We start from the raw sequence: 13,940 nt of genomic DNA, 5'->3' as shown, positions 1-13,940 counted from the left end.
AGCTGCACCGAGCTGCGCGCGCAAAGCAATTGTGACCGGGCAGCACAGGTAGCCTACATTTAGTTCCGCCTCGTAGTTAGGTTATAGCGTCCTCAAAAATCGAAACATTTCAAAGCGAGACTGAAGTTTATCCATGTTTTAAGTAAAAGTAACGTCAATAGATTTTTAAGACCTTTCAAAATCGTATTTAAGACCCTTTATGAGATTTTAGGAGAATTTTAGACATTTTAAGGCCTTAAATTGAAATCATTGGATTTAAGACTTTTTTAGACTTTTTAAGACCCCGCGGATACCCTGTGAACAACTAGGACGTCGTCCGTTGTCTCGTCTGTCCACTGCAGGTCACAGACGCAGTGACACACTCCAGACCAGAATCCAGAATTCAGAAATGATTTTAGCTGAAGAAGGGATGGGACTAGAAAGAATAGATTAATGTTGATTAGACAAGGACTCTCTAATCTGATGTTACTGCTTCCAGGAAAGTGTGGATTGGATACAAAAAATAGGGGACCAAGTATAATTCAAAATGCATTGAAATATTTTATAAAGCCATTGTTTATTAATTAATTTATGTTTATTAATTATTAATATTATTAAATGGTAAATACCAAAATTAAACCCTTCTCTACATTGATTTGACTTGACATTAAATAGTATTTCAAGGCTTATTAATTTATGAATTGGTGCATTCAATCCATACATACCATGCAAATAGATCTATGTTAAATCATAAATCTATGTTTTATCATGAGCTCACAATTTTGATCCTTCTACAAATATATGTTGCACATAAAATACGGTGTTAAAATAGATGTTTTTCATAGTGAAGCCTGAGGTTGTATTTCTTAATTTCGCGTGTTGCCCTCCAAACTTCTCGGATACGTTTCGTATTGAAAGAACCACGTTTTCCAGATTTCTACTGTGAAATCACATATGTGTGCACATAAATTAATTAATAAACATAAAATAAATGTCTCTTTGTGGCTCGTTGTGTGGAGACGGAGCTGCAGAGCTTCCTGGAAGAAGTCAGAGAGAACAAACGCTTTGCTGCGGATTCACAGACATTTCACTTCAGACACAAGAGTCTCACTTTTAGTCCATTTTTGCGGCTGAAATGACAACACTCGCTCGATAGTTTCACCGCTGTGGCGAGTAGGCGGCGCCGTTGCCTAGCAACCGCTGCAAACCTGCGCTGTCAAGCCAGACGTCGGGTGGAGCGCGTCACAGCTGTGTCGCGTGCTCAGATGTCGGAGACAGCTGTGACGTCAGTGGAGCTTTGATCTCAGCTGTGAAGTCGGTGGAGCTTTGATCTCGACAGCGACATTCCATCTGGCTCTGATCTACCTGTGACGTCATGAAAAAAGGTTATAAATAAGATGCAACAGCAAAGACATTTAGACAGTTTTCAGTAGAAGACATTACGAGACAGAGTGAAGAAGGAAGAAACTTCCACACATCAATGATCAACAATCCACCAGATTTCCATCCACATTCAACAAAGATTCAGTTCACATTCAATTCAGAAGCATCTACAATGACGGAGCAACCAGACATCTCACACACCATTCGTCCACTGATCGAAGGCTTCTTTGAAAGGCTGACACATGAACAGTACACAGTGTTGAAAACTGGTAATCCAGATGTCAATACTCAACTCCTGCTGGCAGAGCTGCTGCTGGACATCGTGAGAGCGGTGTCATTGATGTTCCTGTCAGCGGTGAGGAGCATGAATGCCACAGAGACCAGGGAAGGGAATGTCAGTCCGACCGAGGAAGACATCAAGGCCAACCTGTGCAACAAAGTCACACAGACTTTCAAAGATGTCATGGATGTTGGTGAGGAACTCAGTTGTGCCAGCAGTCAGAGCTTGGAAGACTTGATTGGGAAAGATGTCGCAGTCAGCGTCAAAACTGCCCTCTCCGAGAATCAAAGCTCTGAATTCATCCTGCACAACACTCCACCTCGCCGACTCAACAAAATGGTCAGTCACGCCGCCACCATGATGAAGGCTTTCATGAAGAAAATGAAAACCGCGTTGACACCACGATTGCATAGGCGGAGTCCCCGTCCGAAAGTCACCGAGTTGCAGGTCACACTTGTGACTGAATCTGAAGTGGATCAGTCCTCTCTGTCATCACAGGAGTCTGACAAAGCGGAATCCCTGCAGGACAGAATTGAGACCCAGATGAGGGATTTCATACAGCCTCTCTTGGATAACTTACCAGAGTCTGACTATGAGTCCATGGAATCAGAATGTTCTCTGCAGATTTCAAGCGTTGCAGGAGAAATTGCTGAAGAACTGAAGAGTTTGGAGTCGTCAGAAACTACAAGTCTAGCATCAGAAGCTACAAGTCAAGCATCAAAAGCTACAAGTCGAGCATCAAAAGCTACAAGTCGAGCATCAAAAGCTGCAACTCCAGCATCAGAAGCTACAAGTCAAACATCAAGAGCTGCAAGTCCAGCATCCCAACAGATGAGGGAATTGTCCATGCAGGAAATCCAGAAGAAAATCAAGAAGTGTTCTGCAAAGCTCTTTGTCAAGGTGATGCTCGCTCGGCTGCTGGCACAACTGAGGAAGGCGTTCCTGTGCTTTACACCACGCAAACAGTCAAGCAAGTCATCAGACATAACTGAGGTCGTCAGCCAGTTTGTGGAAGAGACTGCTGAGGGAGCCCAGGCTGTAAATGTGCTCTGTGAGATGCCAAACCGCATGAACGCTCAAGCAGGTAGAACCCTGGTAATCACACAAGCAATGAGTGATTTTCTCTATCATCACTTGAGACCCAGACAGGAACCCGGCACCCTCGCAAGACCAAGGACCCAGCGAAATGCCCAACAGTACCATGAGATCCACAACAGAGTGCTGACTTTCCTGGGAGTCATGGCGTACTATTTAAGCACTCAGGTCAACACACACGTTGACAACATGGTGTTGGCTATAATGGGCCCTGAAACAACGCCAACGCGGGCTATAATGGGCCCTGCAGAGGTCACCAAGGTCAGCATAGCTTCGCCAACTCCTGCCGAACATCAGCAGGATGCTGCAGTGCAGCGGAGAAGGGAGATTGCCGTGGAGTTAATCGTGCAGACGCTGGTTTCGCACATTTACCTGAAAGCAAATGTGCTCACCGCCCCAAAACAAATCGAGGACATCATCAAGCGCCTGACCGAAAGAACGTTGCTCGAAGTCGAGGGTGTTGATTTTGATATTAACGGAAAGATTTTCAAAAATCTCACGTCGCTTGTCCAGGATCTGGGCAGTGACAGGGCCATGTTGCTGCTTGACTTGACATCAGGTGACCCAGCACTTGAAGAACGCTTCGCCTGCCTCGTCAAACGTCACCTGACGCAGAAAAAGCGTAACGTCGTCTGCAGGTTCTTCCTGTCAGTCGGCAAAGCCTGCCGCAGGTGCTTCAGATCGGTTTCACCGGTCTAAACGCACAACAAACAAAAAGGAAAGGGTTTTTTCGCCGGGCGCTCCGGTTTGTCCCACATTTAGTGAATGAAAAAAAAAACCATACAGGTAGAAGGTGAGGCTTTCTGAGCTTTATTTGACGGCTACTCTGGTAGCAGTTTGGGTTTTCGCCGGGCGCTCCGGTTTGCCCACATTTAGTGAATGAAAAAAACCATACAGGTAGAAGGTGAGGCTTTCTGAGCTTTATTTGACGGCTACTCTGGTAGCAGTTTTGGGTTTTCGCCGGGCGCTCCGGTTTGCCCACATTTAGTGAATGAAAAAAGCCATACAGGTAGAAGGTGAGGCTTTCTGAGCTTTATTTGACAGCTACTCTGGTAGCAGTTTTGGGTTTTCGCCGGGCGCTCCGGTTTGCCCACATTTAGTGAATGAAAAAAAACATACAGGTAGAAGGTGAGGCTTTCTGAGCTTTATTTGACGGCTACTCTGGTAGCAGTTTGGGTTTTCGCCGGGCGCTCCGGTTTGCCCACATTTAGTGAATGAAAAAAACCATACAGGTAGAAGGTGAGGCTTTCTGAGCTTTATTTGACGGCTACTCTAGGAGCAGTTTTGGGTTTTCGCCGGGCGCTCCGGTTTGTCCCACATTTAGTGAATGAAAAAAAACATACAGGTAGAAGGTGAGGGTTCATATATGTGTGTATGCATGTAAATACATACACACACATATATGTATATATTCAAAAAAGTTTGGAAACGTTATTTCGGTACATTATTCCTCCCCTTTGATAATACCAATTGGTATTGTATTTATATCATTGGAAAGCCTGATTAGTCACCTTTACAACGAGGTACAACTTGTAAGGATCATCCATTCATGGAATGAGCAACACAGCTAACCGTGTTGGTAGTGGCCCCAAAGAAATGTGCCAAATCCCCTGCAATGTTCTTCTGTTGGTATTCACTCTCATGTCACATCTCAGTCACAGGTGTGTGACTGGCACCTGATTGGCACCTTATTGACAGCACTTGTGTGCATGGGTCCTGCAACTTTGAGTTAGTGTGCTCCAAGCATAAACATGCTTCCCTTCAGGATAAGGCCCGTGCAATAGGGCAAGTGGAAGCTGGTGTTCCGGTCAGCATTATTTGGTGTCAGCCCTGATACCATTTCCAAACGTAGGACCAAGGTCGCCTGGACGCCTCCCTCGGGAGGTGTTCCAGGCATGCCCCACCGGGAGGAGACCCAGAGGAAGACCCAGGACACGCTGGAGTGACTATGTCACCCGGCTGGCCTGGGAACGCCTTGGGGTCCTCCCGGAGGAGCTAGGGGAAGTGTCCGGGGAGAGAGAAGTCTGGTTGCAGTCGGTTGAGAGCAACTGCGACGCCTGGCTCTGAAAACTGCGGCTGGCTTGATCTCGTGAGATTATCGTTGCCCACGTGTGCATGATGTTGGAGCAAGTCGGGATCAAGTCGGACACAAAACTACCCAGCATGCGAGGTGCGACGATCGCCGGCGATCGATTCTGCGCAGGCCTGGCTCATCTCCAACAAGCCTATTTTCTAATGCATGTATTCCTATGGCGAGATCGAAATAATTTTCTGGTCCCGTTTGAATTGTTCCATGAATTTCCATGAAAAAAAAAAAATCTGATTTATCGCGAAGAAGTTTGATAATGGTTTGTGTGAGGCCGCTTTGTGGACTACAGCTCTTCACTGCTCTCGGCGTGAATGATATCCGTCAGTTTGAGTCAGCGATTCCGCGTCATCTCATCGGGAACCGAGAGCATGAACAGTCGTACCTACTGGAACGGAACATTCAGGATCAAAACACACCGCCATCTTTGTTTGATCGGCACTGAATCGCTGTGAGAAAGGGTGATGCCGTGACGTAACATACGCAACGTGTAGTCTTTCTGGAACTGGGACCAGCAAATAATTATTTTAGCTCAATGTCAGAGGTCCGATGGGAGTCTAGCGGAAGGGGCGGGACTTTGCCACTCAATAGGCTCGTTGGAGATGAGTCAGGCCTGCGCAGAATCGATCGCCGCACAATGCATGCCGGTTGGTTTTGTGTCCGACTTGCTCCGACATCATGCACACGTGGGCAAAAATAATCTCACGACATCAAGACGGCTGCAGTAGAGCCAGGCGCCGCAGTTGCCCAACCGACTGCCGGGGCACTTTTAGGTACAATTTCTTTGTGAGTTGGTGAGCAATATGCCACAGGGTGATGAGAGGCACTTCAGGTCAAAACTAAAAGTGGAAGGTAACCTTTGATAAGGCATTACCTATTGATTGAAGTGCCTCTACATCACCAAGACTCCTGCTGTGCCTCCATGTGGCAGCTCACGGTAAGTGGGTACAAGAACCCAGGCAAAATCAGCAGGGGATCGATGATCAGTATTCTCAGCACCATTGTACATTTTAACCAGCCTACCATCTACTATCCTTTTGTGTTGTTTTATTTTGTATTTGTTTTGTGATGTCAACCATGTTTTATGTGAAATGTAATTACATTTGACTGTGTGTTCTTTTTGTTTTATGTTGTATTCATGTAATGTATGTCATGTCTGTTATCTTTCTGTGTATTTCTACATTGTATTTGTCACATTGAAATATGATAGACCCCAGGAAGAATAGCTGCTGCTTTGTAAAAGCTAATGGGGATCTAAATAAAAACAAAAAAACAAACCACTGCTAATGTAGCATTTCAGCTTGAGGAGATCAAAAACACACAAAAATATTTTTGAACATTAGTGACGCCATCAAAGCAATCAGCCTGCAACAGGTAAGTGTCGTGCAAATCTTTGCTGCTAATGCCGTCCTTCATTTTTTGCCAGTGGATTTTCCGACCGATGGAGTGGCAGTTGAGGGACCAGGCTGCGGCTCGTCGATGCTGCATGGTCCCACAGGTGCACTCCCCACCCCGAACGGCCAAATATGTCATCCATTAGCTGTAAAAGAACACAACAGAATTCAGTGAGAGATTACAGGTACAGAGAGCCATCTTCACACATGCTGTGACAAATTCCTCTCTTCAGTGTTGCAGCTATGAGGCACAGATAGCTTAAGTGTGGGTGTCAAACTACTGAACAGGAAAAAATTAAAGTCGACACACTTTAGAAAGTCCCACCAAAATGTAAGATGTATATACACAGAGAAAGTACTTAGCGAGTAGTATAGGAAGAGGTCATTTTGGCCTCTCCTGTTGCTCGAGATGCCCTTTGCCCTTTGTAGGTGAGAAAGGGTGATGCCGTGACGTAACATACGCAACGCGTATTCTTTCTCATCTTTCTCAACATTTTCTCAGTGTTCTCAGTTCACGGTAACTGGGTACAAGAAACCCACACTCTTAGAAATAAGGGTTCCAATAGGGTTCTTCTACAAGGGAGCTATCCAGCAGAATGTGTAGATCAGGGACTCCTCTGACTCGCCACACTCACTCACACGGCCAGGTTGACAGCTCCTTCATGTCAGTGGTCAGACAGAGGGAGCTGATCATGTGTTTAGCTCTGTCTGTACAAACTGTGACTTCTGCTTTTAGGTCACAGGTTCAATTCCCATGTTGACAGATATCATATGTTACTGGCTGCACTACCAGACAATTAGCTCAGTTGGCTAGGAGCTGGTTCTTGGTGCCAGATGATGTGGGTTCAAGCCCCTGCAAGGGTGATAGTTGTAATACATCAAAATACCTGGTAGTTTTTGTGTAACAAATGTACACAATTTTAGAGTCATGGATTAGTGACAGACAATTTGAAAAATATTAAACACTTCTTTTACAGACAATTTTACTCATGTATTTGTCTCCTCCTCATACTTCTCCATGATCGGCTTCATCCCATGGCTGCTGTACCCTGCTGACTGGCTTAGTCAAGTTGTGAAGCTGCACATAAGTTCAGTGATAGAGGAAGGTCTTTGATGTCAAGCCTTAACTGATGAAAAAATCATATTGTAACACTGACTTTGGGGCTACCGCATCAGGGTTTCTTGATGCCGGGAATTGAACCTTGATCTCCCAGGGGAAAGGGCGAGGTTTGGTGTGTTGGGCCTGCGAGCTGGCCCCATGGTGGCTGTCATGTGTGAGTTAAGAGCTGGTTGCCCCATGGTTTGCACCATATGGTCTGGTCTTCCCCCTCTACAAACCAGGTGTGACATACCAATAGTGATTACTGTGAACAGAACAGAACAAAGAAGAACAGAAGAGAGAGAGAACAGAAGAAACTTCAGAGAATCAAGGTGAGCTAAATATAATATCTTATTTCAGCATGCTCGACCCTAGCTGAGGACTTTTATGGTGAAAGTTGGACTAAGCATTTGTTTCTTGTTATGTTTTGTTTGTTTGTTTTCTTGTAGAAATTACTTACACAGCTTGGACGAAAGCCGAAGTGTGCCATTGGCTTGAAAAAGAGGATTTTGCCGACATTTTGAGTACTTGTTACATAACACTGAAAAGTCTTTTAACATTATTTAAATCAATGCGAAAACTTTGTGGGGTTCCCTCACTTTCTCATGATTCTGTTCCACTGTCACAGTTACTATGTACAGTATGTTCCTTTCATTGGACCATGCATTATTTTATTGTTTGTAGATAGCTAACAATAAGGCTCAGTAAATGCAGTGCCAAGTGCACCTTGGATTGATGGAACTAACACTTTTTTGCCTCCCCTTTCTGCCATGTCACCGTTGCTGGAGATTACACAAGTTCACCTACTGAGAACAGCATGATGTGTCTGGCCTGTAGTGATGTGACTTCCGAAACGGGCTTGTCGGCGCTTCTCTGAAGTCCCGGATCGAAACGTTTCGAAACGCTGTGCCGAAAAGCGGTTCTGAAACGCCCATGTCACGTGACTGTAGTTCAGTGATTGAAGGAACGCCTCTATGTTTCTAAACGGCTATTCCAAGACGGGCAGATCATTTGAAATACTGGCAAGAGCGACGTGCTGTCTTCCCTAATTTGTACCAACTGACTAAGACATTTTTAAGTGTCAGACTCAGCTCAAAAAGAGCTGAACAAATATTATTTCTGAATAAAAATCTTTGATTATTGTATTGCATATAACAATGTGTCATTTATTTATTTTTAATAATGTTTCTGTAACTCAGCCTGTATTCTACTTAAATTAAGGAAACCTAAGACCGGCTCATTTCATAGTGGCACATAATTAGGAGTTTTCTTTGGCCAGACATGTAGTTCACAGAAGTGGCCACTAGATGCCACTGTAGAGTCCGGTTTCATATTCGTTTCAAGGCTTCAACACATACTGAAACATCGCTTCGAACTGTTTCGAAGCTTCCCTTTGCCCATCACTATGTTGAAGCCTTGAAACGAATATGAAACCTGACTCTACAGTGGCATCTAGTGGCCACTTCTGTGAACTACATGTCTGGCCAAAGAAAACTCCTAATTATGTGCCACTATGAAATGAGCCGGTCTTAGGTGTCCTTAATTTAAGTAGAATACAGGTTGAATTAAAGAAACATTATTAAAAATAAACAAATGACACATTGTTATATGCAATATATGCAATTGTTATATTCCGTTTCGGAAGTCACATCACTACTGTCGTGATCGCCGTCGGCTTTTTGGCCCACACGGGATGCCGTAGTCGGAAAGATGGCGGCCGTAGCGCTGGTTAGCCGTCCTGCGAGTGTCCTTCCAAGGATTTCAAGTGAGTAACGTTACCAGGACGGGTGTTTGAATATTAAATTAACACGCTAGACTATAATGTTGTGATTTCAGATACGTATACGCATACGTCATGCTAACCCAGACTCACAGTTAGACCGCACACTCGGCTTCAGTGACCTTGCTAACAGGCTCGGCTAGCAAGGGCTTCAGCTAGCTAGTAGTATCTTTGAATATCTGTGTTATTATCAGCTACCTGTCAGTTAGTGCGTTAATAAAGTAACGTTAAAGGCTGAGCTGTAGCTATGATCCTTCCCTGTCGGTTTTCATAAACATAGTTAACGTTTCAATAACGCAACAGCTTTTAATTTGACGACCTGTGTTATAATAGAACAGTTTCTCAGTGTCACCGTTTAATTATCTCCAATTTGAAGTAATTCAAATATGTAGTTGGTGATGGTGTTGAAATGTATTGTTTTCTTTCACAATTTATATGAACAGTTAAATCACGGAATAAGTAACACACCTCGGTATGCCATACAATTTAAGAGACCAGACAGAACAGTTTAAACAAAAAGGAAAATAATTATTATGATTAAAGATCGACTGGTTTTAGAATACATTGACAAGTGGTATTCTCCCGGTTGATGCTGCCTGTGTTGTTGTTTTTGTTGTGTCCTCTGAACAGACAGCTGCTCCACGGCCGTGTGGTCAGCTGCCTCCGTCACCACCGTCCAGCAGAGGAAGCTCCACGATGCCGTCATCCCCAAAGGGAAAGGAGGACGCTCCTCCTCCAGCGGAATAGCGGCAACAGTGTTTGGAGCCACCGGATTTCTGGGTCGATATGTCGTCAACAGGCTGGGTGAGTTAGTGTAAATAAGTAATGAAGTTATATACACATACTAATGTATGCTAAATGTTCAGCAAACTTGTGTATTTTGAGCTTGTGCTTGTAAACATCTCGGGTATCCCAGATAAGATCTCATGGGAGAAGAGTTAGGCCTATGTATTATATTGTTGTCTGAGTCTAAATGTTGTTTGAATGGTAGTCGGTATCCCAGCAGGATTTATGGAACCTGCTTGCAACAAAATTGTGAGAAACGTAATTACTTTACGCTCTTGGTCAAGTCAAGTAGCAGTGAAGTGAAAAAACAACACATAAACATATTCTGACGGGTTTCCCACGCATCCTGGAAAACATTTGACCAATGGAAAATGAGGAGAGAGAGAAAAGTCCTGGAAAAATCTTGTATTGTCCTGAAAAGTTATTTCAACATTCTCCTATTTTGCTTCAGCTGAGAATGAATTTGTGTTTATTAACTTTGCAGGTCGTATTGGCTCTCAGATCATAGTCCCTCACCGCTGTGATCAGTATGACCTCATGTACTTGAGGCCCATGGGTGATCTTGGACAGATAATCTTCATGGTAAGATGCACCCAGAAACACAAACACACACGGGTATCTTGAAGAAATCTTGCAGCCCTCATGAATGTAGGAATCTTTTGAATGTAGGGCCTTTAATGAACTGCACATTATCTCTGCTCTGTCTTGCTGCAGGAATGGGACGCCAGGAACAAAGACTCCATCAAACGGGCCTTGGAGCACTCTAACGTTGTCATCAACCTCGTGGGCAGAGAGTGGGAGACGAGGTAGGCTGGGAAAATATCTGGAAGTATCTGATTCATGTATTCATGTTCACATGAAATAGAATTTTGGAAATGAAGTATCGGTGAATGTTGCTTGCAGGACATTTCTGTGAATTGCAGGCAAGCGTTCTGAAATATTTCTCTTTTGTGTGTACAGGAACTATGGCTTTGATGATGTCTTCGTCACCATCCCTCAGCAGATTGCCAAGGCAGCCAGACAGGCCGGCATTACAAAGCTGGTCCACATGTCTCACCTCAATGCCGACATACGCAGTCAGTCCAAATACCTGAGGAACAAGGTGAAGAGCTCTTTCGACACAGTGCACACAGTATAATGACGAAAACGCCAGTGAGGGTTAACCTGTAGAAATGTGCTTGGTCATTGTATGTAATGTCCCTTTATCATAGGCTGTAGGAGAGAACGCGGTGAGAGATGAGTTTCCTGACGCCATCATCATGAAGCCCGCTGAGGTCTTTGGGAGGGAGGACAGATTCTTCAACTATTATGCAAGTAAGACAGCCGTTTTGTGTGAGTTAAAGGTGTGGTTGTTTCAGGGAATGTTGCCTCCTTTTCAGTGATGTTTGCCGTCCATTTAGTGCTCCGTCATGGACACTCCTAATTTGTGCTACTTAATTAAATGCATTGGCATCCCTTCATCAAGCACAAGTGGAGCTGTTGCTAAAACAATTCGACTTCTTGTTCCACAGTATTCAAAATGTTTTCGTTAACAGCTAACCAGTGAAAATGTCATTCTTCTCAAGACATGCGCTGGTTTGGCAATGCTGTTCCACTCATCGGCATGGGGAAGAAGACTGTGAAGCAGCCTGTTCATGTAAGTTTGTTGATGGGAAGCAGCTGTTTTAATATTTTATAATACATTTAAACTTTCAGAAGTATTTTGTAAAATATTGCGTGGCTGGCAGTAATGCGTTTCCAGTTCAAAAGAATATGATTACTAAGAAGTTCATTCTGTTCTCATTGCCTTACTGGGCATCATCATTGGTTTGAAGCATGACTGCAGCAAATATGGTCCAATCACAATGTACTTTGAAACAAATGTATTGGCTTTCCAATATCTCACAGTCCTATTTTGTCTAAAGGGAACCACACACACTAAATACCTCTACTCAGTGAATGTGCTCATCAAATGAACCCAACTAACACGTCTCTTTTATCAGGTGGTGGATGTGGCCAAGGCCATAATTAATGCCGTCAGAGACCCCGATGCTAATGGGAAGACGTATGCATTAGTTGGGTAGGTGGTCAGTTCCCTTATTTATGTTAAAATCATTTGACTTGTTTTACCTACGATGCTCCGAGAGCTGCTGGTATTAAAATCTTTAAACAATAATTCAAGACTTACCTATTCACTTATTTTACTGTAATGAGTTGACGTTTTATTTGTTTTTATTTCATACTGTTGTGTAACTATTAGGGCTGTCAAAAGATTGATTTTTTTAATCGCGATTAATCGCATTTTGTCCATAGTTAACTCGCGATTAATTGCAAATTAATCGCATTTTTTGGCAAATGCGAGCGTTCCCGAGGCGGCGAGTCGAGCCCGGCGCCTCTGATTAGCATAAAGTAGATTCGACTTATACTTTAGGCAAATGAGGAGCGGCCAACTCGCGCGCAGTCTCTCGACATTCGCCGCAACGCTACCAGAATGCATTGCACGGCTTTTCACATAGACAATGAATGGGACGCGGGGAAACACCGCTGCCTGTGGACAGGCACCTTCCCTCTGGATCAAGACTACAGGTGCCACAGATGGCCATAAATCATACAATGCGCGTTTTTTTTTTTTTAAATACCGAGCGTTAATCGCGCGTTAAAAAAATTAACGGCGTTAAGAGGATGTTGCGTTAACGCGTTATTAACGCGTTAACTTTGACAGCCCTAGTAACTATTATTTTTTACTTTTAATTATGTTTTTTTTTTGCATATTATTGTTTCATGTGCATTAGTCAATAACTGTCATTGATTAAGTGTGTTAGTTTTTTCTGGCGTTTTCACATTCCAAACGTATTCAATATTATTTTAGACCTGTCATTCATCATGTGATGTACACTCCCCATATGAATGGTGTTTACAAAACGGTTGGATTGGAATAATGAGGTGGGACAAAGGTGCATACCTTGTGTCTTGCACAGGAACGTTGTTTTGAAGGCTGGGTAGCCTTGTGTCTGTGATTTATGACCTGGATTTGTATCACCTGTGAGATCTACATGATGAATGCTCTCCTTCATAAATGGGTTTCTGTTGTCGTCTAGTCCCAACCGTTACCTCCTTCATGACCTGGTGGAGTACATCTACGCCGTGGCACACAGACCGTTTGTGCCCTACCCTCTGCCCCGCCCACTCTATCAGTAAGTGCTTTTTTATGTACGTAAGCCAACCAACTACACCAGAAGCTTGTAGATTGCAAAGTGTAAACCCAACATTAATACACATGAGCTGTTTCTGTATTTGTTTCTCGTCGATCCTATTTCCCATTCTGCAGAAATGTTTTACATGTTACCCAATGTTTGTGGTGTGCAAATTGAACACATACAAACAAATCAGCAACCCGCTCATCAGAGTGTTCCCCTACAGAGCCATAAATAATGCAAACCTCTGCAGGGTGCTGTTGTGGTATACCACTGTACTCTTGTGTAATAGTTTCTGTTTTTTGTTTCAGCCTCGCTGCTCAGTTTTTCTCAATGAACCCCTTTGAGCCGTGGACAACCGCAGACAAAGTCGACAGGGTGAGACGACCAACATCTTGATATAATGTGAAACATTTTGACACGTAACTGCAGCCTCCACGGAGAACTCTAATTCCGTACTGCGCTTTTTATTTCCCAGTTTCACACAACAGACATGAAGTACCCAGGACTTCCTGGTCTGGAGGATCTGGGCATCACTCCTTCCACTGTAGAACAAAGGGCAATCGAGATTCTGCGTCGCCATCGCCGATTCCGTTACCTGGAAGCTGACCTGGATGAGACGAAGCCGGCCAAGACGGTCAACTATTAAACTATCAAGAACACCAGCCAGAGGATGTCAGTACCTTTGCTTGTTTGGTCTTTAACTATATTCTGTACATAAATAGAAAAATATCCTCCAAGGTTGTCTCCAAGTGTTTTCTTTAGATATGACTTTACCATTCCACCCGTTCTTCATGTTCGCCCCATTAGACTTTTACATTTCATAGTTGCACTACAGAACACACACAATCCAAGCCATGTAGACCAACAGTAAACTCTGCTGTC

General features: G+C 43.8%; 1 protein-coding gene across 1 annotated transcript; it reads left to right on the top strand.

Annotated features, from left to right (window-relative positions):
* The first annotated feature begins 8,971 nt into the window (after positions 1-8,971).
* On the top strand, positions 8,972-13,795 carry ndufa9a (NADH:ubiquinone oxidoreductase subunit A9a). Its single transcript, XM_084017014.1, has 11 exons — positions 8,972-9,081; positions 9,727-9,900; positions 10,367-10,464; positions 10,597-10,688; positions 10,843-10,984; positions 11,094-11,196; positions 11,448-11,518; positions 11,865-11,941; positions 12,960-13,055; positions 13,367-13,433; positions 13,534-13,795. Exons 1-11 carry the CDS (start codon positions 9,027-9,029, stop codon positions 13,702-13,704), a joined length of 1,146 nt encoding a protein of 381 aa, XP_083873140.1. The 5' UTR covers positions 8,972-9,026; the 3' UTR covers positions 13,705-13,795.
* Positions 13,796-13,940: the final 145 nt, after the last annotated feature.

The sequence above is a fragment of the Eutrigla gurnardus genome (assembly GCF_963514095.1).
Source record: "Eutrigla gurnardus genome assembly, chromosome: 9".
Classification (NCBI taxonomy): Eukaryota; Metazoa; Chordata; class Actinopteri; order Perciformes; family Triglidae; genus Eutrigla; species Eutrigla gurnardus.
The sequence above is the reverse complement of the archived record's forward strand: the minus strand, read 5'-3'. Positions and strand labels throughout refer to the sequence as shown.

Bases quoted from the DNA above. Each gene is read 5' to 3' on its own strand.
- ndufa9a (XM_084017014.1), top strand. From the start codon at position 9,027: ATGGCGGCCGTAGCGCTGGTTAGCCGTCCTGCGAGTGTCCTTCCAAGG. The intron at 9,082-9,726 runs GTGAGTAACGTT...TCCTCTGAACAG, and splicing joins TGTCCTTCCAAGGATTTCAA to ACAGCTGCTCCACGGCCGTG. The intron at 13,056-13,366 runs GTAAGTGCTTTT...TTTTTGTTTCAG, and splicing joins CTGCCCCGCCCACTCTATCA to CCTCGCTGCTCAGTTTTTCT.